This window comes from Serinus canaria, chromosome 12 (assembly GCF_022539315.1).
Source record: "Serinus canaria isolate serCan28SL12 chromosome 12, serCan2020, whole genome shotgun sequence".
Lineage (NCBI taxonomy): Eukaryota > Metazoa > Chordata > Aves > Passeriformes > Fringillidae > Serinus > Serinus canaria.
This window is the reverse complement of record NC_066326.1, coordinates 9,000,907-9,020,420: the sequence shown is the minus strand read 5'-3', so window position 1 is coordinate 9,020,420 and position 19,514 is coordinate 9,000,907. Positions and strand designations below refer to the sequence as shown.

General features: G+C 59.2%; 2 protein-coding genes across 9 annotated transcripts; both read left to right on the top strand.

Moving 5' to 3' along the window:
• The first annotated feature begins 33 nt into the window (after positions 1-33).
• CPNE9 (copine family member 9) lies at positions 34-7,157 on the top strand. 4 transcript variants are annotated; one of them, XM_050979474.1, is made up of 21 exons: positions 34-434; positions 1,907-1,947; positions 2,032-2,078; positions 2,284-2,387; positions 2,558-2,597; positions 2,728-2,730; positions 3,189-3,265; positions 3,481-3,544; positions 3,658-3,761; positions 3,842-3,946; positions 4,308-4,349; positions 4,441-4,516; positions 4,587-4,640; positions 4,754-4,815; positions 5,097-5,143; positions 5,224-5,405; positions 5,602-5,729; positions 5,845-5,947; positions 6,024-6,081; positions 6,226-6,299; positions 6,413-7,157. In XM_050979474.1, exons 1-21 carry the CDS (start codon positions 358-360, stop codon positions 6,563-6,565), a joined length of 1,641 nt encoding a protein of 546 aa, XP_050835431.1. In that variant the 5' UTR covers positions 34-357; the 3' UTR covers positions 6,566-7,157. The 4 variants fall into 4 exon arrangements, with proteins under 4 accessions (XP_050835431.1, XP_050835432.1, XP_050835430.1 ...); XM_050979475.1 differs by lacking the exons at positions 2,728-2,730; positions 3,842-3,946; XM_050979473.1 differs by lacking the exons at positions 34-434; positions 1,907-1,947; positions 2,032-2,078; positions 2,284-2,387; positions 3,842-3,946 and having other exon boundaries at positions 2,395-2,730.
• Positions 7,158-7,796: 639 nt separating this feature from the next.
• BRPF1 (bromodomain and PHD finger containing 1) lies at positions 7,797-19,397 on the top strand. Of its 5 annotated transcripts, none has more exons than XM_050979459.1 (13): positions 7,798-8,452; positions 9,335-10,294; positions 12,537-12,693; positions 13,780-13,911; positions 14,247-14,375; positions 15,333-15,645; positions 16,117-16,428; positions 17,396-17,683; positions 17,773-17,920; positions 18,453-18,589; positions 18,683-18,801; positions 18,908-19,062; positions 19,150-19,397. In XM_050979459.1, exons 1-13 carry the CDS (start codon positions 7,857-7,859, stop codon positions 19,331-19,333), a joined length of 3,630 nt encoding a protein of 1,209 aa, XP_050835416.1. In that variant the 5' UTR covers positions 7,798-7,856; the 3' UTR covers positions 19,334-19,397. The 5 variants fall into 5 exon arrangements, with proteins under 5 accessions (XP_050835415.1, XP_050835414.1, XP_050835416.1 ...); XM_050979460.1 differs by having other exon boundaries at positions 16,114-16,428; positions 18,453-18,574; XM_009091277.3 differs by having other exon boundaries at positions 16,114-16,428.
• Positions 19,398-19,514: the final 117 nt, after the last annotated feature.

Sequence of the window (19,514 nt, the reverse complement as noted above, 5' to 3'; positions counted from 1 at the left end):
GGGGAGCCGCTCGCTATAAATAGCCCGGCCCACGCTTCGCGAGCGTCGGCACCGAAATAACACCGAACCGAAGCTGGGAGGAAGCCCCCGGCGGGGCGGGATTGGGGCTGAGCCCCCTGTGCCCCTGACTGGGAATCGCGGGCAGGACGTTCCGGTGGAGCCGAGCCCCAGGAGCCCAACTCCCTGGTGCCCGGGTTGGTGCCACCGCTGCCGGCAGGGAATGGCCGTCGTGCTCGAGCTGTACTGAGCCGTGCCCGAGCCGAGCCGAGCCGTCCCCGTGCCGTACCCGCCCCCGGGCGCGCCTCCTCGGCGGCGCGGGAGGAGGCGGCGCGGAGCATCGGCGGCGCCCGGGCGGGGATGGCGGCTCCGGGAGCGCTGGAGCCGGCGGCCGGCAGCGTGCCGGGCACCAAGGTGGAGCTCACCGTGTCCTGCCGGTGAGCCGGGAGCCGGGCGAGGGAGCGGGAGGGCGGCGGCTCGTCCGTGGACGCGGGTGGGTGCGAAACGCACCGGGATGCGCGGCGGGGCTGCTCGCTGCGTCCCGCTGCCCGCCGCTCAGCCCTTGGCTCGAGGCGTTGCGAGCTGCGCGTCCTCCTCTCTCCCCGGGTAGCTCTCGGTGCCAGGGCGTATGCCCAGAGTCCCTCTGCCCTGATGATACCCGTCCCGTCCCCTTCCTGGGGTCCCATGGGGTGCTGTCACCGGGCACGGCTGCGTGAAGCGACCCGATGCCCTCACCTGCGGCTGGGGCGCGGGACGGCCGCTCGCGGGGCGATGCTTGTGGGAGATGGGTGATGCTGGCGGGACGCGGAGTGCCGGCGCTGGCTGCGAGCTCGGTGCAAGGCAACGGGACCGGGAACGTGGCAGCGGGATGGGGGCTGCGGGAAAGGGGCTGCTCTGTGCCCCAGCTTCTGGCCAGGGTCCGCCGATCAAGCGGCGGCGGCTGAGCCGGTCTGCCGGCGGCTAAATATAGCCCGTCGGAGGCACCGCTGCTTGCGGCCGGGGGTCCTGCTCGCAGGGACAGGCACCAACGTCCTGTTGGGGGTAGCGTCCTCGTGCCGTGGGTCCTGTGGCACGGAGTGCTCCGACCGGGGTGGATACCTCCAGCACATCCCCGAGCTATGCAAACTCTGGGCCGGGCCGGGGGCTGTTGTGCTCTCCCCGCGGCTGAGTCCTGGCCCCCGCTGCCAGCTTCCCTCACAGCAGGCAGAGGAACTGTGGGTCCACGGGAACGGGCAGCTCCAGGCAGGGTCCGGGGGTCACACCTGGAGACAACCGAAGGCAGCCTTCGGCTTCGCAGCCCGAGGACCCAACCCAGGGTGGGGTCTCTCCCCTGCGTGCTGGGGCCAGGGGAGCTGGCTTAGCCCCGCAGCCCCCAGCCGTACCTCAGCCCACCCTGTGCTGCCACCCCGGGGGTGCGGGAAGTATCCCAGCAGAGCCGGTAGCATCCCCCGGCACTTCCCGGTGTCACACCGCGCACAGGACGACGATCAATCGCTCTGCCGGTAGGTGTGTCGGGGGATGCCCACTGGCTGCTCAGCCCCTGCTCCAAGTGTCTCCTTTCTTCTCACTTCTGCACCCTGCCATTAGCCAAGCTCCTGCTCCCGGGGCGCGGCGGGCACTCAGCCGGCGCCGGCGGCACCGGGGAAGGTTTCATCCTGTAAATGGGTTCCCTGTCATGTTCAATCATCATCAGCGCTGAAGACGCTGCTCGCTGCTTGCTCTGCTGCCCCATCGAACCTTGCAGAGGGAGCCAGCGCGTCTCCTTGGGAGTGCCGATGCTCTTATCCATGGGTGCCAGCACGGCCTTCTGGCATGGTGCTGACCTGTGATCAGGGGGATGGACATAGGGACCCGTTGCTGGGCCAGGTGGATGGTGCTCAGGTTGGCTCATGCCTGGCTCTTTCCCCAGGAACCTGCTGGACATGGACACCTTCTCCAAGTCCGACCCAGGTGGGTGGCAGAGCCGGGCAGGGGGCATGGCATGGCACAGACGCAGCACGGCACGGCAGCCTGGCTCTGCTCCTCTCTCCGCAGTGGTGGTCCTCTTTGTGCAGGTCTCGGGGAGCAGCGAGTGGAAGGAGGTGAGCGTGGCCCCCTCTCCTGGTTAATCCCCGGCTGGGTTAAATGGGCCCATATGGCCACCCATGTCCACGCTAATGATCCCTCCCCGTCCACGCTAATGATCTGGCCCCGCCAGCAGCGCTAATCCCCCACCGGGATTAGCGCCAAGGCAGCTGCGACAGGGACGGGTCCTGGGGGGGGCCACCCTCACCCCTCTCCCTGCAGTTTGGACGCACCGAGGTGATCGACAACACCCTGAACCCTGACTTTGTCCGCAAGTTCGTCCTCGACTACTACTTTGAGGAGAAGCAAAACCTTCGCTTCGATGTGTGAGTAGGGTGGCCAGGGAAGGGCTTGGCCGTGCTGAGGGTGGAACAAAGCACCGAGTCACTAATAAATAAGAATTCAGTGTCGAATAGCATGGATGGGTGGGGAAGCAGGGTTGTGTGCTGGAGCATCCCTGCAGGCACCAGCTCAGGGTTCTGCTCTCCCACACCAGCTACAACGTGGACTCCAAGAGCTGCTCCGCCTTAAAGCAGGTGAGCACAGCCTGTGCCGGGGGGACACCCCAAGGCTGTGCCCTGTGTGGGTGCTGTCAGGGGGGGACAAGTGCCCCTCGGTGGGCTCTAACCTGCTCTCCATCTCTCCATGCCCCATGGGGACTGGCAGAAGGTACGTGCCTGCCACACAGCAGCCCCTGCTCTGCCCTGGGAACCCTGAATCTGGGAGTGCTGGGTGGGGCAGGATGGGGCCAGAACACTGCATAGGGTTGGCTTTTGAGGGGTAAGATGGGTCTAGGTAGCCCAAGGGGTCCAGGACAGGTCAGGGCATGGAGGGCAGTTTGGGGGAACACAGGATGGGTCCAGGGATGTGGCCTGGCCCTGGGGGCACAGAATGAGTGTAAGGCACATGGACTGGGCACCTGGGTTAGTCCTGGGGATGCACAATGGGTCCTGGGGCTGCAAGGTGGCTCTTGGGTCACAGTGTAGCTTCAGGAAACTCAAGGTGGCCCAGAGTCAGATTGGTGGCAGGTCCCATGGGTGCATTGGGAGAGAAAGTGGTGGGTGTGGGTGGTAGGGGACCGGGGCAACCGCCCTCTATGGTCTCATAGTGCTTCATTTGGGGCACAGGACTTCCTGGGGCAGGCATTTGTGGCCCTGGGAGAGGTGATTGGATCCCAGCGGGGACGCCTGGAGAGACCCCTAACGTGAGTCACACCCTGTGGTGAGGTGAGGTGGGAGGGTCCCACACAGTGTCTCCACCACCTGCTCCACTGGACCCCTCCCTGCATGTCCTGTGCTGGGGATTCTGATCACACTGCCAAGCACCACCAGCTGTGGGACAGAAGCCCCAACCCTGACCTCTTCTCTTGTCCCTGAACTGTCCTCCTTGTCCCCAAGCTGACTGTGCCTCTGGTTCCAGGGGTGTCCCAGGGAAGCGGTGTGGGACTATCTTGCTGCTGGCTGAGGAACTGAGCAACTGCCGGGTGAGTACCCATGTACCAGCTGCAGGGTGGAGAGGACTGCATGGTCCCTCAGTACAGAAGCTGCTGGTGCCAGGGGTGAGGAGGTGGCTGGCAGTGACAGTCCCTGTCCCCAGGACATCGTCACAATGCAGCTGTGTGCCAACAAGCTGGATAAGAAGGACTTCTTTGGAAAATCCGATCCTTTCCTCGTCTTCTATCGTAGCAATGAGGATGGCACGTGAGCACAGGGACCTAGTGGGGCAGACAGGGTGCCAACGTCACCAGACAGCATGGCCTAACCCTGCCCCGTCCCCCCAGCTTTACTATCTGCCATAAGACAGAGGTGGTGAAGAACACACTCAACCCAGTGTGGCAGCCCTTCACCATCCCCGTGCGTGCCCTCTGCAACGGCGACTACGACCGGTACAGGAATGGGGGTGGGACAGGGACACAGGGAGCTGTGGGGCCAGAGCAGGCTATGAGCAGTTCTTTGTGGGCTTGGCCCCGCAGTGGCAGGCAGCTCAGAATTGGGTCCCAATTGGGTTTTTTTCTCTTTTGCAACCCAAATTACATAAAGGCATCCCCCTCCTTTCCAGGGCCCCCACCATGACCCAAATTTCTTGCTCCCTCCTGGCAGAGCTGCAGGCTGGGCAGCTCTGCTGGAGGTTGGTGGGCAGAATGCTACTGTGGGTTGGGCTGTGGGCCTGGGTGTTCCCGAATCAGGGGCTGAAGGGGCTGTGCCAGCCTGGCTGGTGGCTTACCCAATATGTGCCTTCACTTTCAGGACGGTGAAGATAGATGTGTACGACTGGGATCGGGATGGGAGGTGAGGGAAGGGACACCAGGGTGCTGCTGAAGCTTCCCAGGGCACCTGTCAGACAGGTGCCTGGCCATACTGACCCGTGTTCCTCCTGCAGCCACGACTTCATTGGGGAATTTGCCACCAGCTACCGGGAGCTCTCTCGAGCACAGAGTCAGTTCACAGTGTATGAGGTAGGGTGGTGGGTCAGGGTGAGGGCAGGGTGCACTCCATGCTGGGACTGACTCACCCCTGTGCCTGCAGGTGCTGAATCCCAGGAAGAAATGCAAGAAGAAGAAATATGTGAATTCTGGCACTGTGAGTGGGGCTGGGGAGTTCCTGGGCCTCCTGCCTTCCAGGGGCTGGTGTGGCTCTACCTGCTGTGTATGCCAGGTTCAGGGGGCTCCAGATCTGATCCCCTGTGCCCACAGGTGACACTGCTCTCCTTCTCTGTTGAGTCTGAGTTTACCTTCGTTGACTACATACGGGGCGGGTGAGTGGGGGGCCGGGAGCCCCCCAGCTCCTCGAGATCCCACATGGCTGAGAGTCTTGGGGCAAGGACAGTGGTGACAGTGAAGGTTCAGCCTGGGGGGGACAAGGGGGTAGTGGGTCTGGGAAGTAGATGCAAAACAGTGGCATGGGGCTGTGGGGTGCTGTCTGGGGAAAGGGGGGCCGAGGCAGTGGGTCTGGGCAGGGAAACTCCAGCACTGTGGGGCTGGAAGATGGTGTCCCTGTGCTGCGGGGCCGGCAGCCTCCCTCACTCTCCCCCTTAAGGACGCAGCTGAATTTCACTGTTGCCATTGACTTCACGGCCTCCAATGGTGAGTGCGCCTGGTGTCTGGGGGGTCCCCATCACTGTGGGGCTGGCCATGGGGTGGGTGTGATGGGCACTGTGCTGCAGGGTTGCCATCACAGCCCACCTCGCTGCACTATGTGAGCCCCTACCAGCTGAGCGCCTATGCCCTGGCATTGAAGGCAGTGGGGGAAATCATCCAGGACTACGACAGTGACAAGCTCTTCCCTGCCTATGGCTTTGGTGCCAAAGTCCCACCTGATGGCAAGATCTCCCACCAGTTTCCTCTGGTACGCCCTCCCTGTGGGATGGGGCTGAGAGTGAACCCAGATCCCCTGGCTGTGGGGCAGAGCTGGTATAGGGGGTGCCCACAGCAGCTTGGCAGGGAGTTGAAGCAACCCAGCAACATTCTGCCCCAGCGTCCCACAGCCTGGGGGACACCAGGAGCTGTGGTCCCCCACCAAGTGCCCCATCTCTGTCCCCCAGAACAACAATGTGGAGAACCCCAGCTGTGCCGGCATTGAAGGCGTGCTGGAGTCCTACCTCCAAAGCCTGCGCACCGTCCAGCTCTATGGTCCTACCAACTTTGCTCCTGTCATCAACCAGGTGGCTGGGTGAGCACTGGGGCACTGTCCCCTTTGCCATCTCCAAATGCCATCTGTCCCACAGCAGGGTTGACTGCCCCACACTAGTGGGGTGCTTGAGGGCCCCCATCCCTTTTCCCCATAGGATAGCCGCCCAGGTGACCGATGGCTCACAATACCATGTCCTCCTCATCATCACTGACGGTGTCATCTCTGACATGCTGCAGACCAAGGAAGCCATTGTCACTGTGAGTGCACCCTTGTTGCTCTGAGTTCACCTCACATGGACACTATCCTGGCTGACACCCTGCCTCTGCTCCACAGGCTTCCTCCCTGCCCATGTCCATCATCATCGTGGGAGTAGGTCCAGCTGAGTTTGAGGGTGAGTTGGGACTTGGGGACACCAGGGAGTAGGGATGGAAATATTGTCCCTTCTTCTGGGACACCAAAGACATCCAAAGGGCTGGTGTTTCCATCCCTGGTGTTCATCCGACCGAGGCTTGGTGACACCAGCTGTCACCCCCAGCCATGGAGGAGCTGGACGGTGATGAGGTACGGTTGTCTTCCCGGGGACGGTATGCTGAGAGGGACATTGTACAGGTAAGTCTGGCATTGAACCCAGACCTGCTATGGGTGAGAGATGCTCAGTCCCCCTTGCTGAACCCCACAGCAATAGAATTTCCAACCTGACTACAAACTTCTTGCCCTCAAAGTTTGTGCCATTTCGGGATTATGTGGACGACTCAGGCAACCAAGTGCTGAGCATGGCCCGCCTGGCCAAGGATGTGCTGGCTGAGATCCCTGAGCAGCTGCTCTCTTACATGAAGACCCGTGACATCAAGCCTCGCCGGGCAGATCCCGAGTAGCTCTTCCATGAGCCATGGGACTGACTGGTGGGGCGCGGATCTGTTACCTTTTTTCTGCCGGTGGCCAGGGCTTAACTATAGAGATGTGGCCCCTTTAGGGAGATAATCAGCTGCTATGGTTGGTCAAAACAGGACTGGGACCCGCTTCTGGCAGTAAGACCACAGGGCTGGACATCCTCGGCTGCCCCTTCCTCCTGCCCGATGTCCAGCAGTAAGGCGGGACTGTCCCTCGACCCTGGCAGTGCGGGCAGGGCCAGCGCCGCGGGGAACATGGTGTGTGCCATGGTGTGCGTGTCCCTGGAGAGCAGCCTGGCCTTTGCCCCAGGGGAAGGCTGACCCTGAGTGCCGGCCGGGGGTCTCAGCCGGGCCGCTGCTCCTTAGGGCAGTGGCCTCGCCCTGCTCCTGCCTGCACCCCATTCCTGCCTGCACCCCGCTCCTGCCTGTGCCCTCTCCTCCGGCTCTGCTAACCCGGCTGGCCGGCCTGCCTCATGCCCTGCCGCACGGCCGGGGCTCCCGCCGCCGGGGGGTGCCGGGGCGGAGGGCAGGCGGGTCTCTACTGCGTTACCGACTGTAAATAAACTGCTCAACTGGATCTGCTGCCGTGCTGGGGGAAGGGGAGCGGGAGAGAGCAAGGGTGATGGGAGGACCGGTGGGGCGGGGGTGGCCAGGGAGCCGAAGGTACTGGGGGCCGCGTACCCGGGCCGGGGGAACCGGGAGGACCTTGAAAATTGGAGGGACCTCCCAGACAGAGGGGTCCGGAGGGACCGGGAGGACCGAAAGGATGAGGGGGGCGAGGGGGGTCGGGTTGGGGCGGGGCCGGGCGGTAGCAGCGGGGTCTGTGATTCGAGGCGGCAGATTCGTCACCGCCATTGAGGCGCGACCCGGCCTGATCCCGCCGTTCCCACGTGGCCTCCTCGCGCTATCGTCTCTGCCGCCGCCGCTTTCCCCGTCTCCTCCGTCCTCGCTGCCGCCGGTCCCACCCGGTGCTGCTGCCCGGCGGTGCCGTGGCGAAAGTGCGGTTGCTAAGGGCGGCGCGGCGCTTTACCCAGCGGCCGCCCCGCGCCAGGCGCCGCCGCAGCTCCATTGTTGGGGCCGGCCCGGGCCCGCCGCCGCCGCCGCCGCCGCCGCCCATGGAGCCGCCCGCCCGCTGAGCGCGGCCCCGCGCCGGGGAGCGCCGCCACAGGGAAGGAGCGGGCAGCGGGGAGCCAGGGCAGGGCGGCCGGGGCCCGGGGAGGGGGCGGCGGGGCGGGGGGCCCGGCCCGGCCCGGCCTCGGCCCCCCACGGCCCCGCCATGGGCGTAGATTTCGACGTGAAGACCTTCTGCCACAACCTGCGGGCCACCAAGCCGCCCTACGAGTGCCCGGTGGGCACCTGCCGCAAGATCTACAAGAGCTACAGCGGGATCGAGTACCACCTGTACCACTATGACCACGACAACCCGCCCCTGCCCCAGCACACCCCCCTGCGCAAGCACAAGAAGAAGGGGCGCCAGGCCCGAGCCGCCAACAAGCAGTCGCCCAGCCCCTCCGAGACCTCCCAGTCGCCCGGCCGAGAGGTGATGACCTACGCCCAGGCCCAGCGCATGGTGGAGGTGGACCTGCACGGCCGTGTCCACCGCATCAGCATCTTTGATAATCTCGACGTGGTGTCCGAGGACGAGGATGTTCCCGAGGAGGTGCCCGAAAATGGGAGCAATAAGGAGAACACGGAGACGCAGAGCGTCCCGCCCAAATCTGGGAAGCACAAGAACAAGGAGAAGCGCAAGGACTCCAACCACCATCACCACAACGCCTCGGCCAGCACTACCCCCAAGCTGCCCGAGGTGGTGTACCGAGAGCTGGAGCAGGACACCCCTGACGCCCCACCTCGTCCCACCTCGTACTACAGGTATTGTCCGTGGCTGGGTGCAAGGAGACTCCTAGGCTCATGCCCTGGGTTTGGAGGTGGAATTGGCCCCACTCTGTTCTAGTGGCTTGCCTGTGGCTCCTGGAAATGGCCTTTGTCTGCCTCTCCCAGGTCTCACAGAACTGGCTGTTCCATGGCTTCAGGCTCCTGGGGCTCTGCCTGGTGTCACATCACAGTTCTGAGGGGTCTGCGCATCTACAGAGCTCTCAGTTGCTTAGGTCATTGCCAGCAGTTTGATTGCTGTGCTCTTTCGTTGCTGGAACAGCACCTAAAATCAAAACAAAACCCAAATGTGTCCTTTTGCCTCTCAGTCTCTCTTTGGAGGTATGCTGAGATATTTTCAGAGTCCTTCAGCACCAAGGTGTACCTGTAGGATCTGTCTGTAGGCATACTTCTTAATTGTTTTCTTACAGTACTTTGTGAGAGATTTGGTGGATGCAGTGGCCCCAGTTAATACCTCAGGCAGTAGTAAACAGAGCCATGTAACCAGAATTAATGAAACATGGCAACTCCATGCATGGTTATCATGTCTTGGTTGTGAGCCTGTTGCCTCCAGAGCACTAGCACTTGCTGGGTGGCCCATGCAGGCCCCTTCCTTGTACTGATGAGTCTCCAAGGCCTGACCTTGCTCCTTAGGCCAGCGTTGTTTTGTCTCCAAGCTGCTGTTGTGCTGCTGTGCTAGTCAGGGTGCAGCAGCATCTTCTGCTTGTGCACATTCCTGCCTTGTCCCTGTTTCTTTATTTTGGCTTATGGCTCAGCTGGAGCATTTGAACATTCCTTCAGTCACAGACAAATCCTGGAGTTGGGGCTCAGCAGCTCCAAACGTGTCAAACGTGCCCTTACTTTCCCATGCTGTCCTTCCAGGTACATTGAGAAGTCAGCAGAGGAGCTGGATGAGGAGGTGGAGTACGACATGGATGAGGAGGACTACATCTGGCTGGACATCATGAATGAGAGGCGGAAGAACGAAGGCGTGAGTCCTATTCCCCAGGAGATCTTTGAGTACCTGATGGACCGGCTAGAGAAGGAGTCCTACTTCGAGAGCCACAACAAGGGGGACCCAAATGCCTTGGTGGATGAGGATGCCGTCTGCTGCATCTGCAACGACGGGGAATGTCAGAACAGCAACGTCATCCTCTTCTGCGACATGTGCAACCTGGCTGTGCACCAGGAGTGCTATGGGGTGCCCTACATCCCCGAGGGACAGTGGCTCTGCAGACGGTGCCTGCAGTCACCCTCACGCGCTGTGGACTGCGCCCTCTGCCCAAACAAGGGGGGGGCCTTCAAGCAGACAGACGATGGGCGCTGGGCACACGTGGTCTGTGCCCTCTGGATCCCCGAGGTGTGCTTTGCCAACACCGTCTTCCTGGAGCCCATCGACAGCATCGAGCACATCCCGCCCGCACGCTGGAAGCTGACCTGTTACATTTGCAAGCAGCGTGGCTCTGGGGCTTGCATCCAGTGTCACAAAGCCAATTGCTACACTGCCTTCCATGTCACCTGTGCCCAGCAGGCCGGGCTGTACATGAAGATGGAGCCCGTCAGGGAGACGGGTGCCAATGGTACTTCCTTCAGTGTGCGCAAAACTGCCTACTGCGACATCCACACACCGCCAGGTTCCGTGCGCAGGCTGCCCGCCCTCTCCCACAGTGAGGGGGAAGAGGAGGATGAGGAGGAAGAGGAGGAGGGGAAGGGCTGGAGTTCTGAGAAAGTCAAAAAAGCAAAGGCCAAGTCTAGGATCAAGATGAAGAAGGCACGGAAGATCCTGGCAGAGAAACGAGCTGCAGCACCTGTGGTTTCCGTGCCCTGCATCCCCCCCCACAGGTATGACCTGCTGCCCTCCCTGGTCTGGGGAGAAATTTCTCCTTTCCTCCATGCTTTGTGTCCTCCTTCCCATGTGGGCATTATCCTATTTGCCTCGCTAGCTTTTTGCACAGGTACTTTTCACTTTGTTGCTGCAGAGGGCTGTGGTGGTTACCTCTGGGAGTCCTGCAGAGAGGCAGGGCCATGCACTGCCCTGCAAAGGTCTGAGCCCTCAGCAGGGCAGGAAATAGCTGCTGTTAGTTTAACAGTAGAGAATGAACTGGGCCGGATGCGTCAGGAAGCAGCTGGAGGTTCCCAGCACTCCTTTCCTGTTGCGCTGACCTCAGGCACTGGAGTAAACGAGGCAGGGAGGAGGAGGGAACTGCTCTCCTTTCTGCTGAGGTCTGTTTTCTCCTGAGGCTGTGTCAGGCAAGACAGAAGTGTGGCAGTGATTCAGGCCTGGGAAACGGGCTAATCCCGGGGTTATTTTGGCTCTGGAGCAGAGAGGTCTGGGGTCAGGATCCCTGTGCTCTGCTGAGTAGAGCTCATCCATCCCAGCAGCCACGTACTGCTTTCTGGGCTTCCTCAGTGCACTCTGCCAGGCACAGCAGCTGCTGCTCCCTTTCAGCGCTGCCTGTTGGAGCAGGGCCGGGCAGCCACTGGTGCTGAAAGCTGTCTGTGAGGAGGGGTGGCTGGAGAGCACCAGGACTCCTGCTTGCCAAGGAACACTGCGGTCCTAAGGCTGACTCCCCAGTGTGAGGCCTCATGAGGGGTTATGTTTCTGTCACATTCCAAACCTGTGGTTTCATGGGAAGGTGCAAACACCCTGTAGTTACTGTTGCAACTGCTTTGTGCCTTGCTCTTGTTAGATTGTTGGACTGGCGTGCAAATCCCAAAACAAGAGCATCTAAGAGCCTTGCCAGAATTTGTCAATGTTTATAACTCTGGATGTCCTCAGCAGCATGTAAAAGCACATAAAGGCATCCTAGGATATTTTTGGATCTCATTGTCACCCTGCAGCCGGTGACACCCAGTTGAGCATAGGTTCGGCATGGAAGCATTTGCCTTTGTGGTGGTGAGCCACCAATCCTGAGCTGCTGAGCTCTCCTTCCTGTGGCAGGAGCTGTGCTGGGGCTGTGACCATGGGACCCTGTCAAGACCCTTAGACCCTCAAGACTTACCTCCTGTGCACTAGGATAGGAGCACATGGAAGCCAGGGGCTGTGCTCTCTGGACAGCATTCTGGTGACTTGGGGAGGCAAGTCTGCCACAAGGCTGCTGGCTTTTTACCATGGTCTGTTTCTGTCCCAAACTTATGCTTTTGCTCACTTAGGGCTTGCTCCATAGCAAGAGCATCTTTTTCTTGTGTTGGACATGTTGGCAGTTTGTAGGGTCTTGCTGTTATTGCATTCACAGTGAAAATACACTGAGCTAGAATCCTGTTGGGAATAATTATTCTTCAGGGGCTGTTGCCAGAATGCCACATGTCTTCCTGTGGGAGCTGTGCTTGGCCAGTGATGGCATATGAGGCTGCTGTCCCCAGTCTCTTCAGCTGAGGCTGATGCAGGCTGGGTCATCCCTTGGGAAAAGCTGTCCCTGGGAGGTGGGGAGATGCTGAGGGTTCATCCCTTTGTCACTCTACCAGCCGGGCATCTCTGTCCAACTCTGCTGAATAAGGCTGTCCCAGCCCCTCCGGACTATCTGCTGTTGTAGGAAGTAAGCAATCCCTTTTGTGGTGTTCTGAGCTGTTCAGGATAGTCTTGGATGGGACGTCTGTTGTACTCATGCCTCTTGCTCCCTCCTTGTGCTTTGCCAGGGTTTGAGTTTCTCTGGTAGTGTTTGGCCAGACCTCCCCCCCCCCATCACAGCAAGTGGCCCTCAGCCAGGTAAATTATGGTTTTGGGGTAGTAGCACCATAACACTGGTGGTCTCAGGGACCATGGGAGCTGGTAAAGGTCCAACACTCAGTGTGGCTGTCTTGCATCCCAGCCTGCCTCAGGCTTTGCCTGAAAGTTGACCGGAAGTAGAAAGGAAAAGTGTATTATGGAGAGGCAAGGCTGCACATTTCCTGGCATCCTCTGTTGTGCCTAGGCTGTGTGACTTGGTGTTACAGAAATTCCTGCCATGGAAAAGGGTGTTCTCTGCCTGAGGAGCTTCTCAGCTCTGCTGGAATGGCCTTGCTGATACATGTCCCTAGCTAGGGCTGCTTCTGCAGCAGCCAGGCTTGATTTTTTGATGGACTCTGGTTCTTCTCCTTTCCTCAGGCTCAGTAAGATTACAAACCGTTTAACCATCCAGAGGAAGAGCCAGTTCATGCAGAGGCTGCACAGCTACTGGACTCTGAAGAGACAGTCCCGCAATGGTGTCCCCCTGCTCCGCCGCCTTCAGACACACTTGCAGTCACAGAGAAACTGCGACCAGGTAAGGGCTGCTTGTTGGGGGGCTGCAGGGAACCCTGGCTGTGTGCATGCTTTCTGCGCCTTTGGAGCTGTGGGCTTGGAGCCTTTGCTGCATGTAATGCCTGCAGGTGCAGAATGGGGGTCAGGGGTGTGAGCTTTCAGATGAGGAAAGGGCAGCCCCAGCTGCTTTTGCTGCTTCACTTTCTCCTCCGCTCTCAGTGTTCAGAGAATTGCCAGGCAGAGACGCCACTGGCAGCCTGCCACAAGAAGGGAATCCTGCCCTCTCAAGCTGCCATGCTGAAGGTATTTCCTTTCTTGTGCCTGCATTTAGCCAGTAGTGATGGCAAACCTGTCAGAAATGGCTCTAGTATGAGGCCACTGTGCCAGGCAGTTTTGAGAGAGATGGCCAGGGATCTCCAGAAACAGTCTGGACCGAATCAAGGCCTCTCTTCTAGTTTCTGATACTGCTCCAGGAGTGCTCCTTCTGGCTGCTGCTTCCAGCCCACAGTCAGCACTTCACAGATGTGAAATCTGGTGCCAGAGAGGAAGATTTTTCTTTTGGCTCCCTATCTGAGCTGTAAATCTTTCTTTCTGAGCCCTCTGATGACTGTGACTGGGCAAGGGTTTCTCCTACCTTTGTCTGCTCTTATTATTTTTGCTGGAGAAGAGTTGAGGCTGCTTTTGCTCAGTTTTGACTATAGCAGGATAAAAGCTGTAATTTTTTTGGTGCTCCAGAAATGAAAGCAAGTAGAGCTGTTGTTCCATTTTTGAGCTGTTGCACTTTGTCAGAGCTGTGAACAGTAGCACAGACCTCTTGGGCAGCTGTAGGCAGTCAGTTGGTCATGTAAGGAAGAGTGTTTCCAGAGGCTGAGGATGTGCACCTCCTGATTTCCTAAGGGCTTGATGACCAAGGGGCAGGTATTTAGCTCTTGCTAGAGGTGAGACTGAATCACCTACCTAGGTTACAAGAAAGGAGCTGTGACCTTTGCTGCACCAGCAGGTCAGGCATGGTGGTTCCCTTTGCCAGAGAAGAGCCCCAGCACATGGTCAGGAAGGTGGAGATGGGAGCACATCTTCTATCAGCTCATGGTCTCTGATGTTCCCACAGAGAGACACTGAGGATAAGAACTGGGCCCTGAAGGAACAGCTGAAGTCATGGCAGCGCCTGCGCCATGACCTCGAGCGTGCACGCTTGTTGGTGGAGCTGATACGCAAGCGGGAGAAGCTCAAGAGAGAGACGGTAACGACTGCCCCTCCTTGGGGAGCTGCTGGGGTGGGCATCAGCAGGGGCTCCTTAGAGTGCTCTAGGTGTGCCGGGGTCCCCTCGGCTGTGCTGCGCTCTGCTCCCATGGCTCCGAGCAAAGGTGGCTGCTCTGCAAGGCACAGGTGGGATGCACAGGTGCTGGAGCTGGTGTTTCACCTCTGCTCCCCAGAAACAGGGCTGAGGGGTGGTCCCTACCCCTCAGCGAGGAGAGGGGTTGCTGTCCTGCAGGGCTGCACTGCTGCTCCCTGGGGACAGTCCCCACTGCCTGGCTAGGGCCAGGGGCTCAGCCCCGCTCTGTTCCTTTGTTTCAGATCAAAGTGCAGCAGGTGGCACTGGAAATGCAGCTGACCCCCTTCCTCATCCTCCTCCGCAAGACGCTTGAGCAGCTGCAGGAGAAAGACACGGGCAACATCTTCAGTGAGCCGGTCCCTCTGTCTGAGGTAACAGAAATCTACGAAGTAAGAACCCCCTCCCCAGATTTCTATTTCACTCAGATTTGTCCCTTGCTCGTGCCAAGGGCTGCCTGGGGTGTGTTCTTGTCCAGAAGAATCCTGAGCAGCCTGGTGCTGGGTCATGCCAACACCACTCTCTCACCAGAGGGGGTGTGCAGCAGTGCCCCTCCTGGGTGAGCCAAATGCAGAACAGCTGAGCTGGTGACAGCTGGGGCACAGCACTTGGTTCTTCCTCTGTGTGTGTTACTAGTGACATCCCAGGGTCTGTGAGCAGTTGGGGATTCCCACTGGGAAAGGCAAAGTGCCAGCCCTTAGCAGTCAGCATGCTCTTACCTGTCCTCTTGTGAAGGCCTCTGCTAGATGACTGAGCACAGCAAATAGATGGGTTTGACCCTTAGAGTGTCACTGCTACAGGCAGGGGAAATATTTCCTGAGACTGGCACTGAGTCCCTGCCTGGGAGCATGGCAAAAGTCCATGTGGTCTCTGCAAGGTTCTGGCAGCAGGTCAGCGTGGAGGCATCTTAGCAGATGGGGAGGAAGGCTGCACCATCTCACCTGCCGCCTGGATGGCTCTGTTTCACCTTTCTGCACTCACCTTCACCCCTGGGGCTGCACTTGCAGCACCCTCTCCAGGAAATAACATGTAGCACACTGAATCCCAGCTGCCTGCAGGCAGGAGTTGAGGACAGGATGCTGGCATGTGTGCTGGAGCTGTAAAAATGCTTCGGAGTGCATATCCGCTCTAACAGGTTGAGCACAGCACATGGGCTTCCTAGTCCGGAGGCGTTGCTGTTCCTCAAGCTGCAAAAGCAGACGGCATTCCCCGATGTGCATTTGGGCAGAGCATAGGGAGTGATACCTGATTCCTTTAACAACTATTTTCTTGGAGCAGGTTCTGCTGACTGTGGCTCCTGGGCTCTTAACTCTGGCTCTTTCCTCGTGCAGGTCCCAGACTACCTGGATCACATCAAGAAGCCAATGGATTTTCAGACAATGAAGCAAAATCTAGAAGCCTATCGCTATCTGAATTTCGATGACTTTGAGGAGGATTTCAATCTGATCATTAACAACTGTTTGAAATACAATGCCAAAGACACGATCTTCTACCGGGCAGCCATCCGTCTGCGGGAGCAGGGAGGTGCTGTGCTCCGGCAGGCTCGCCGGCAGGCAGAGAAGATGGGCATTGACTTTGAGACAGGCATGCACTTCCCCCACTGTGTAACAGTGGAAGAGGCTCAGATCCAAGACATTGAGGACGGTGGGTACTCGGTCCCTGTCCTGGGGTACGAGGGCTACTAAAAGGTAAAGCCTGGGCAGAGTCAAGGCACCCAAGAGTCTGAGCTGCCTCCTCTGGGAGGTTAAGTCAAATGCTGGGCTGTGTGTCCCCACTCCCTGGACGCCTGGGGGTTTTGCTAGCCAGGTACTTACCAGCCCCATTAGGTTGGTTCTAGGCAGTGGTTTGTCGGTGTGTCCTTTCTTTCCTGTTACATCATTGTTCCAGACAATGTGAACCCCAGTATTCCCCACACTGATCAGCCTGCTTTCTCCAGTAGTCCCAACTGCCTACGTTCCCACAGGGCTCCTTCTCTTGGTCTTTTAGGATAACTTCCCTAAAGGGTCCACAGGTGTTTGGTGCCATGCCAGCTCCTTCTTCACCCTTTCAGGTAGAGGAGCTCCACTGAGTTCCCAATTTCTTTCATCCATCTGCTCCTCTTTGTTTCCCCAGAAGATGTGCGGCTGCTGCTCTCAGAGAATCAGAAGCACCTGCCATTGGAGGAGCAGCTGAAGATCCTGCTGGAGCGGCTGGATGAGGTCAACGCTGGCAAGCAGAGCATAGGACGGTCCCGCCGGGCCAAGATGATCAAGAAGGAGATCACAGTGCTACGGCGGAAGCTCGCTCACCCACGGGACCTGGGCCGGGAGGGGCTGGAGCGGCACAACTCCTCTGCCAGGGGAGTCCTGCAGTCCCACAACCCCTGTGAGAAGGACCTGCAGACAGACAGTGCTGCAGAGGAGAGCAGCAGCCAGGAGACTGGCAAAGGTAATACTCCCTCCAGAACTGCCAGTCTGAGGAGCCATGGAGAGCTGCCTCTGGACAGGCCTGTCTGGGGAGAGGCTATCCTGGCAGGTGCTTCCTTAGGCAGGAGGACTGTGTGGGCTGCTCCCCACACACACCTTGCTCTTCACTCCTTCATGGGAATGAGACAGGTGGCCTCTTGTGGGACAGTTCCTTATCCCACATCCCCCTGTGGGGACTCCTTGTTGCCTGTAGTGCCTGCCATAGGGGTGGGTGCCAAGTATGATGTTTGTGCCTCCCCAGGCTCCCTCCCAGTCTGCTCACTGGATAGTTTGTAGTGAGCTGTGCCAGCCAAGCAGGGGGGATTGGATGAAGGAGGCCTCCTGTGTCTGAACAGCCTGATGTGTGTGTGCCCCGGGGGAGGGTTGGCAGGTTGTTGGTGTTTACTGCGGTCAACAGTCACCTGGTGAATTCCATCTCCTTTTCAATCAAGGAACTGGATGCTGTTTCAGAGACTGACAGTTCCAGCTGTGTGATGTGGGGCATTAGGTGGATTGTTTCCTTCTGATAGGACCTACCAGCTTGGCCATATTGCCTAGTTTCTAGGGGCATTGTGGAGCAGGCTGCCTTCTGTGTCACTTCCTGCCAGAGGGCATGGGAAGGAGTTGCGTTAGTAGTGACTGCTGAACTCCAAATGCTTTCCCGGGGCTGAGAGTTGAACAGGCCAGCTGCCAGCTCCCTGGATGGAGATGCTGAGCTGGGCTCTGTGGGGAGCACAGCAAAAGCACCAGTCAGAGCTACCATGTGTCACTGGGCATTTGCTACCTCTGCATCCCAGTCCTGTCATCTAATCACTGAAAAAGCAGGTTCTTCCTACGGTGAGGGAGAATCTTCTGAGATAATGTTGCCCAGAAACAAAGCTGTTTCATGATACCACTTCCATGCAGTGCCTGCCATCAGGGCTGCAGTGGACATCTTCTCCCTCTTCCAGGTCTGGGTCCCAATTCGTCTTCTACCCCAGCACATGAAGTTGGCAGGAGAACCTCTGTGCTCTTCTCCAAGAAGAACCCTAAAACTGCAGGCCCTCCAAAACGTCCAGGACGTCCCCCAAAGAATCGAGACAGCCAGATCCCTCCTGGGCATGGGAGCAGCCCCATTGGCCCCCCCCAGCTCCCAATAATGGGGTCCTCCCAGCGGCAGAGGAAGCGAGGGCGAAGCCCGCGTCCCAGCTCCAGCTCAGACAGTGACAGTGACAAATCCACGGAGGACGCTACCATGGGTGAGTACAGCTGGGCAGCTGTGGTTCCACTGGCAGCACGAGGCAGGCTCTGGTGCAGTGGTAATGCTCTTTGTTGGGGTGTTTTTCAGACCTGCCAGCCAACGGTTTCAGCAGCGGGAACCAGCCCGTGAAGAAGAGCTTCCTGGTGTACCGCAATGACTGCAATCTTCCCCGGAGCAGCTCCGACTCAGAGTCCAGCAGCAGCAGCAGCAGCAGTGCTGCCTCAGACCGTACCAGGTACTGCCCCTGTCCCAGCTCTGCTGACAGTAGTGCTGCCCAGGGTGGTAGTGGGCAGCTCTCAGCTTTGAGTTTCTGGATGAGCACCCCGTTTGGTGGTCCCCATCTCGTTCATCCTGCAGCTCAGCTGCTAATCCCTAGAAGTCTGTGGGGTTTGTGCTTTTTTTAATGTAAAATCTAAAGGTCCAAGAGTGCAGCAAAGGGCTAGTAGGAAGCATGAACTAGGGAATTCCCTGTTGGCATAGTGGCTGCTCTGTCATTGGCCTTTCCAGCAGCCTCCTGCCTGCGCCTCTAATTCTGATGAGGACACATCTCCTGGTCCTCCCAGGTGGAACTGGGTGAGGGTCTGGCTTGCACCCTGGCAGAAGCACCATCCCACCTTTCTGTCTGCTACCCCTGCCAAGTCCTTCCCGGTGCCAAGGCTGGCAGTTGGAGGCCACAAGCCCTGGTATCCCACCAGCCTGGCCTTCTGGAAAAGTTTCTGGAAGCTTAATGTGACTCCTACTGATAGCTCTGTTCCCTGTCTCTGCAGCACAACGCCCTCCAAGCAGGGCAGAGGGAAACCCTCCTTCTCCCGAGTGAACTTCCCAGAGGACAGCAGTGAGGACACATCAGGGACAGAGAACGAGTCCTACTCCGTGGGCACGGGACGAGGTGTGGGGCACGGCAGTAAGTACTGCGGTACTGCAGCTGCACAGCTGTGTGCCTGGCTGGTACCATCACCTGGGGGGACACAGCTGACTGCCCTCTCCTCCTGTACAGTGGTGCGTAAGGGCATGGGGCGTGGCGCAGGGTGGCTGTCTGAGGATGAGGATTCTTCCCTGGATGCCCTGGACCTGGTGTGGGCTAAGTGCCGGGGTTACCCCTCCTACCCGGCGTTGGTGAGTACTGCCTGTTATCAGGGCCTCCGACACCCATGTCTCCTCCCTGCAGACTGGCTCTTGGGGTCCCTGTTCTCCTCTCAGCCCTCCCCTGCTCGTTTTGCAGATCATTGACCCCAAGATGCCGCGGGAAGGCATGTTCCACCATGGGGTCCCCATCCCTGTGCCCCCCTTGGAGGTGCTGAAGCTGGGGGAGCAGATGACTCAGGAAGCACGCGAGCACCTCTACCTTGTCCTCTTCTTTGACAACAAGCGCACTTGGTAAGGTCAGGGGGCCGAGGGCTTGGTGGGGGGGGTCCCCAGAGACGATTGTAACCCTCAAACGAGGTGGCCCCCCGCTCTCCACAGGCAGTGGTTGCCCCGGACAAAGCTGGTGCCTCTGGGGGTGAACCAGGACCTGGACAAAGAGAAGATGCTGGAGGGCCGCAAGTCCAACATCCGCAAGTCGGTGCAGATCGCCTACCACCGCGCCATGCAGCACCGCAACAAAGTGCAGGGCGAGCAGAGCAGCGACTCCAGCGAGAGCGACTGAGCCGGTGCCGCCGACCGCACCCCCGCCGAATCTCAGGGCAAACGGGGCTCGGTGACCCCCACCCCGTGCAGCTGGCCTGCACCCAGGGGGGGCCGGGGGACCGGGAGGGGTGGGGCCGGTTCCCCGTGCCCCCCCCACTCTCCCATTCCCGGTGCCCGCTCCCCCCAGCCCGCCGCTACCC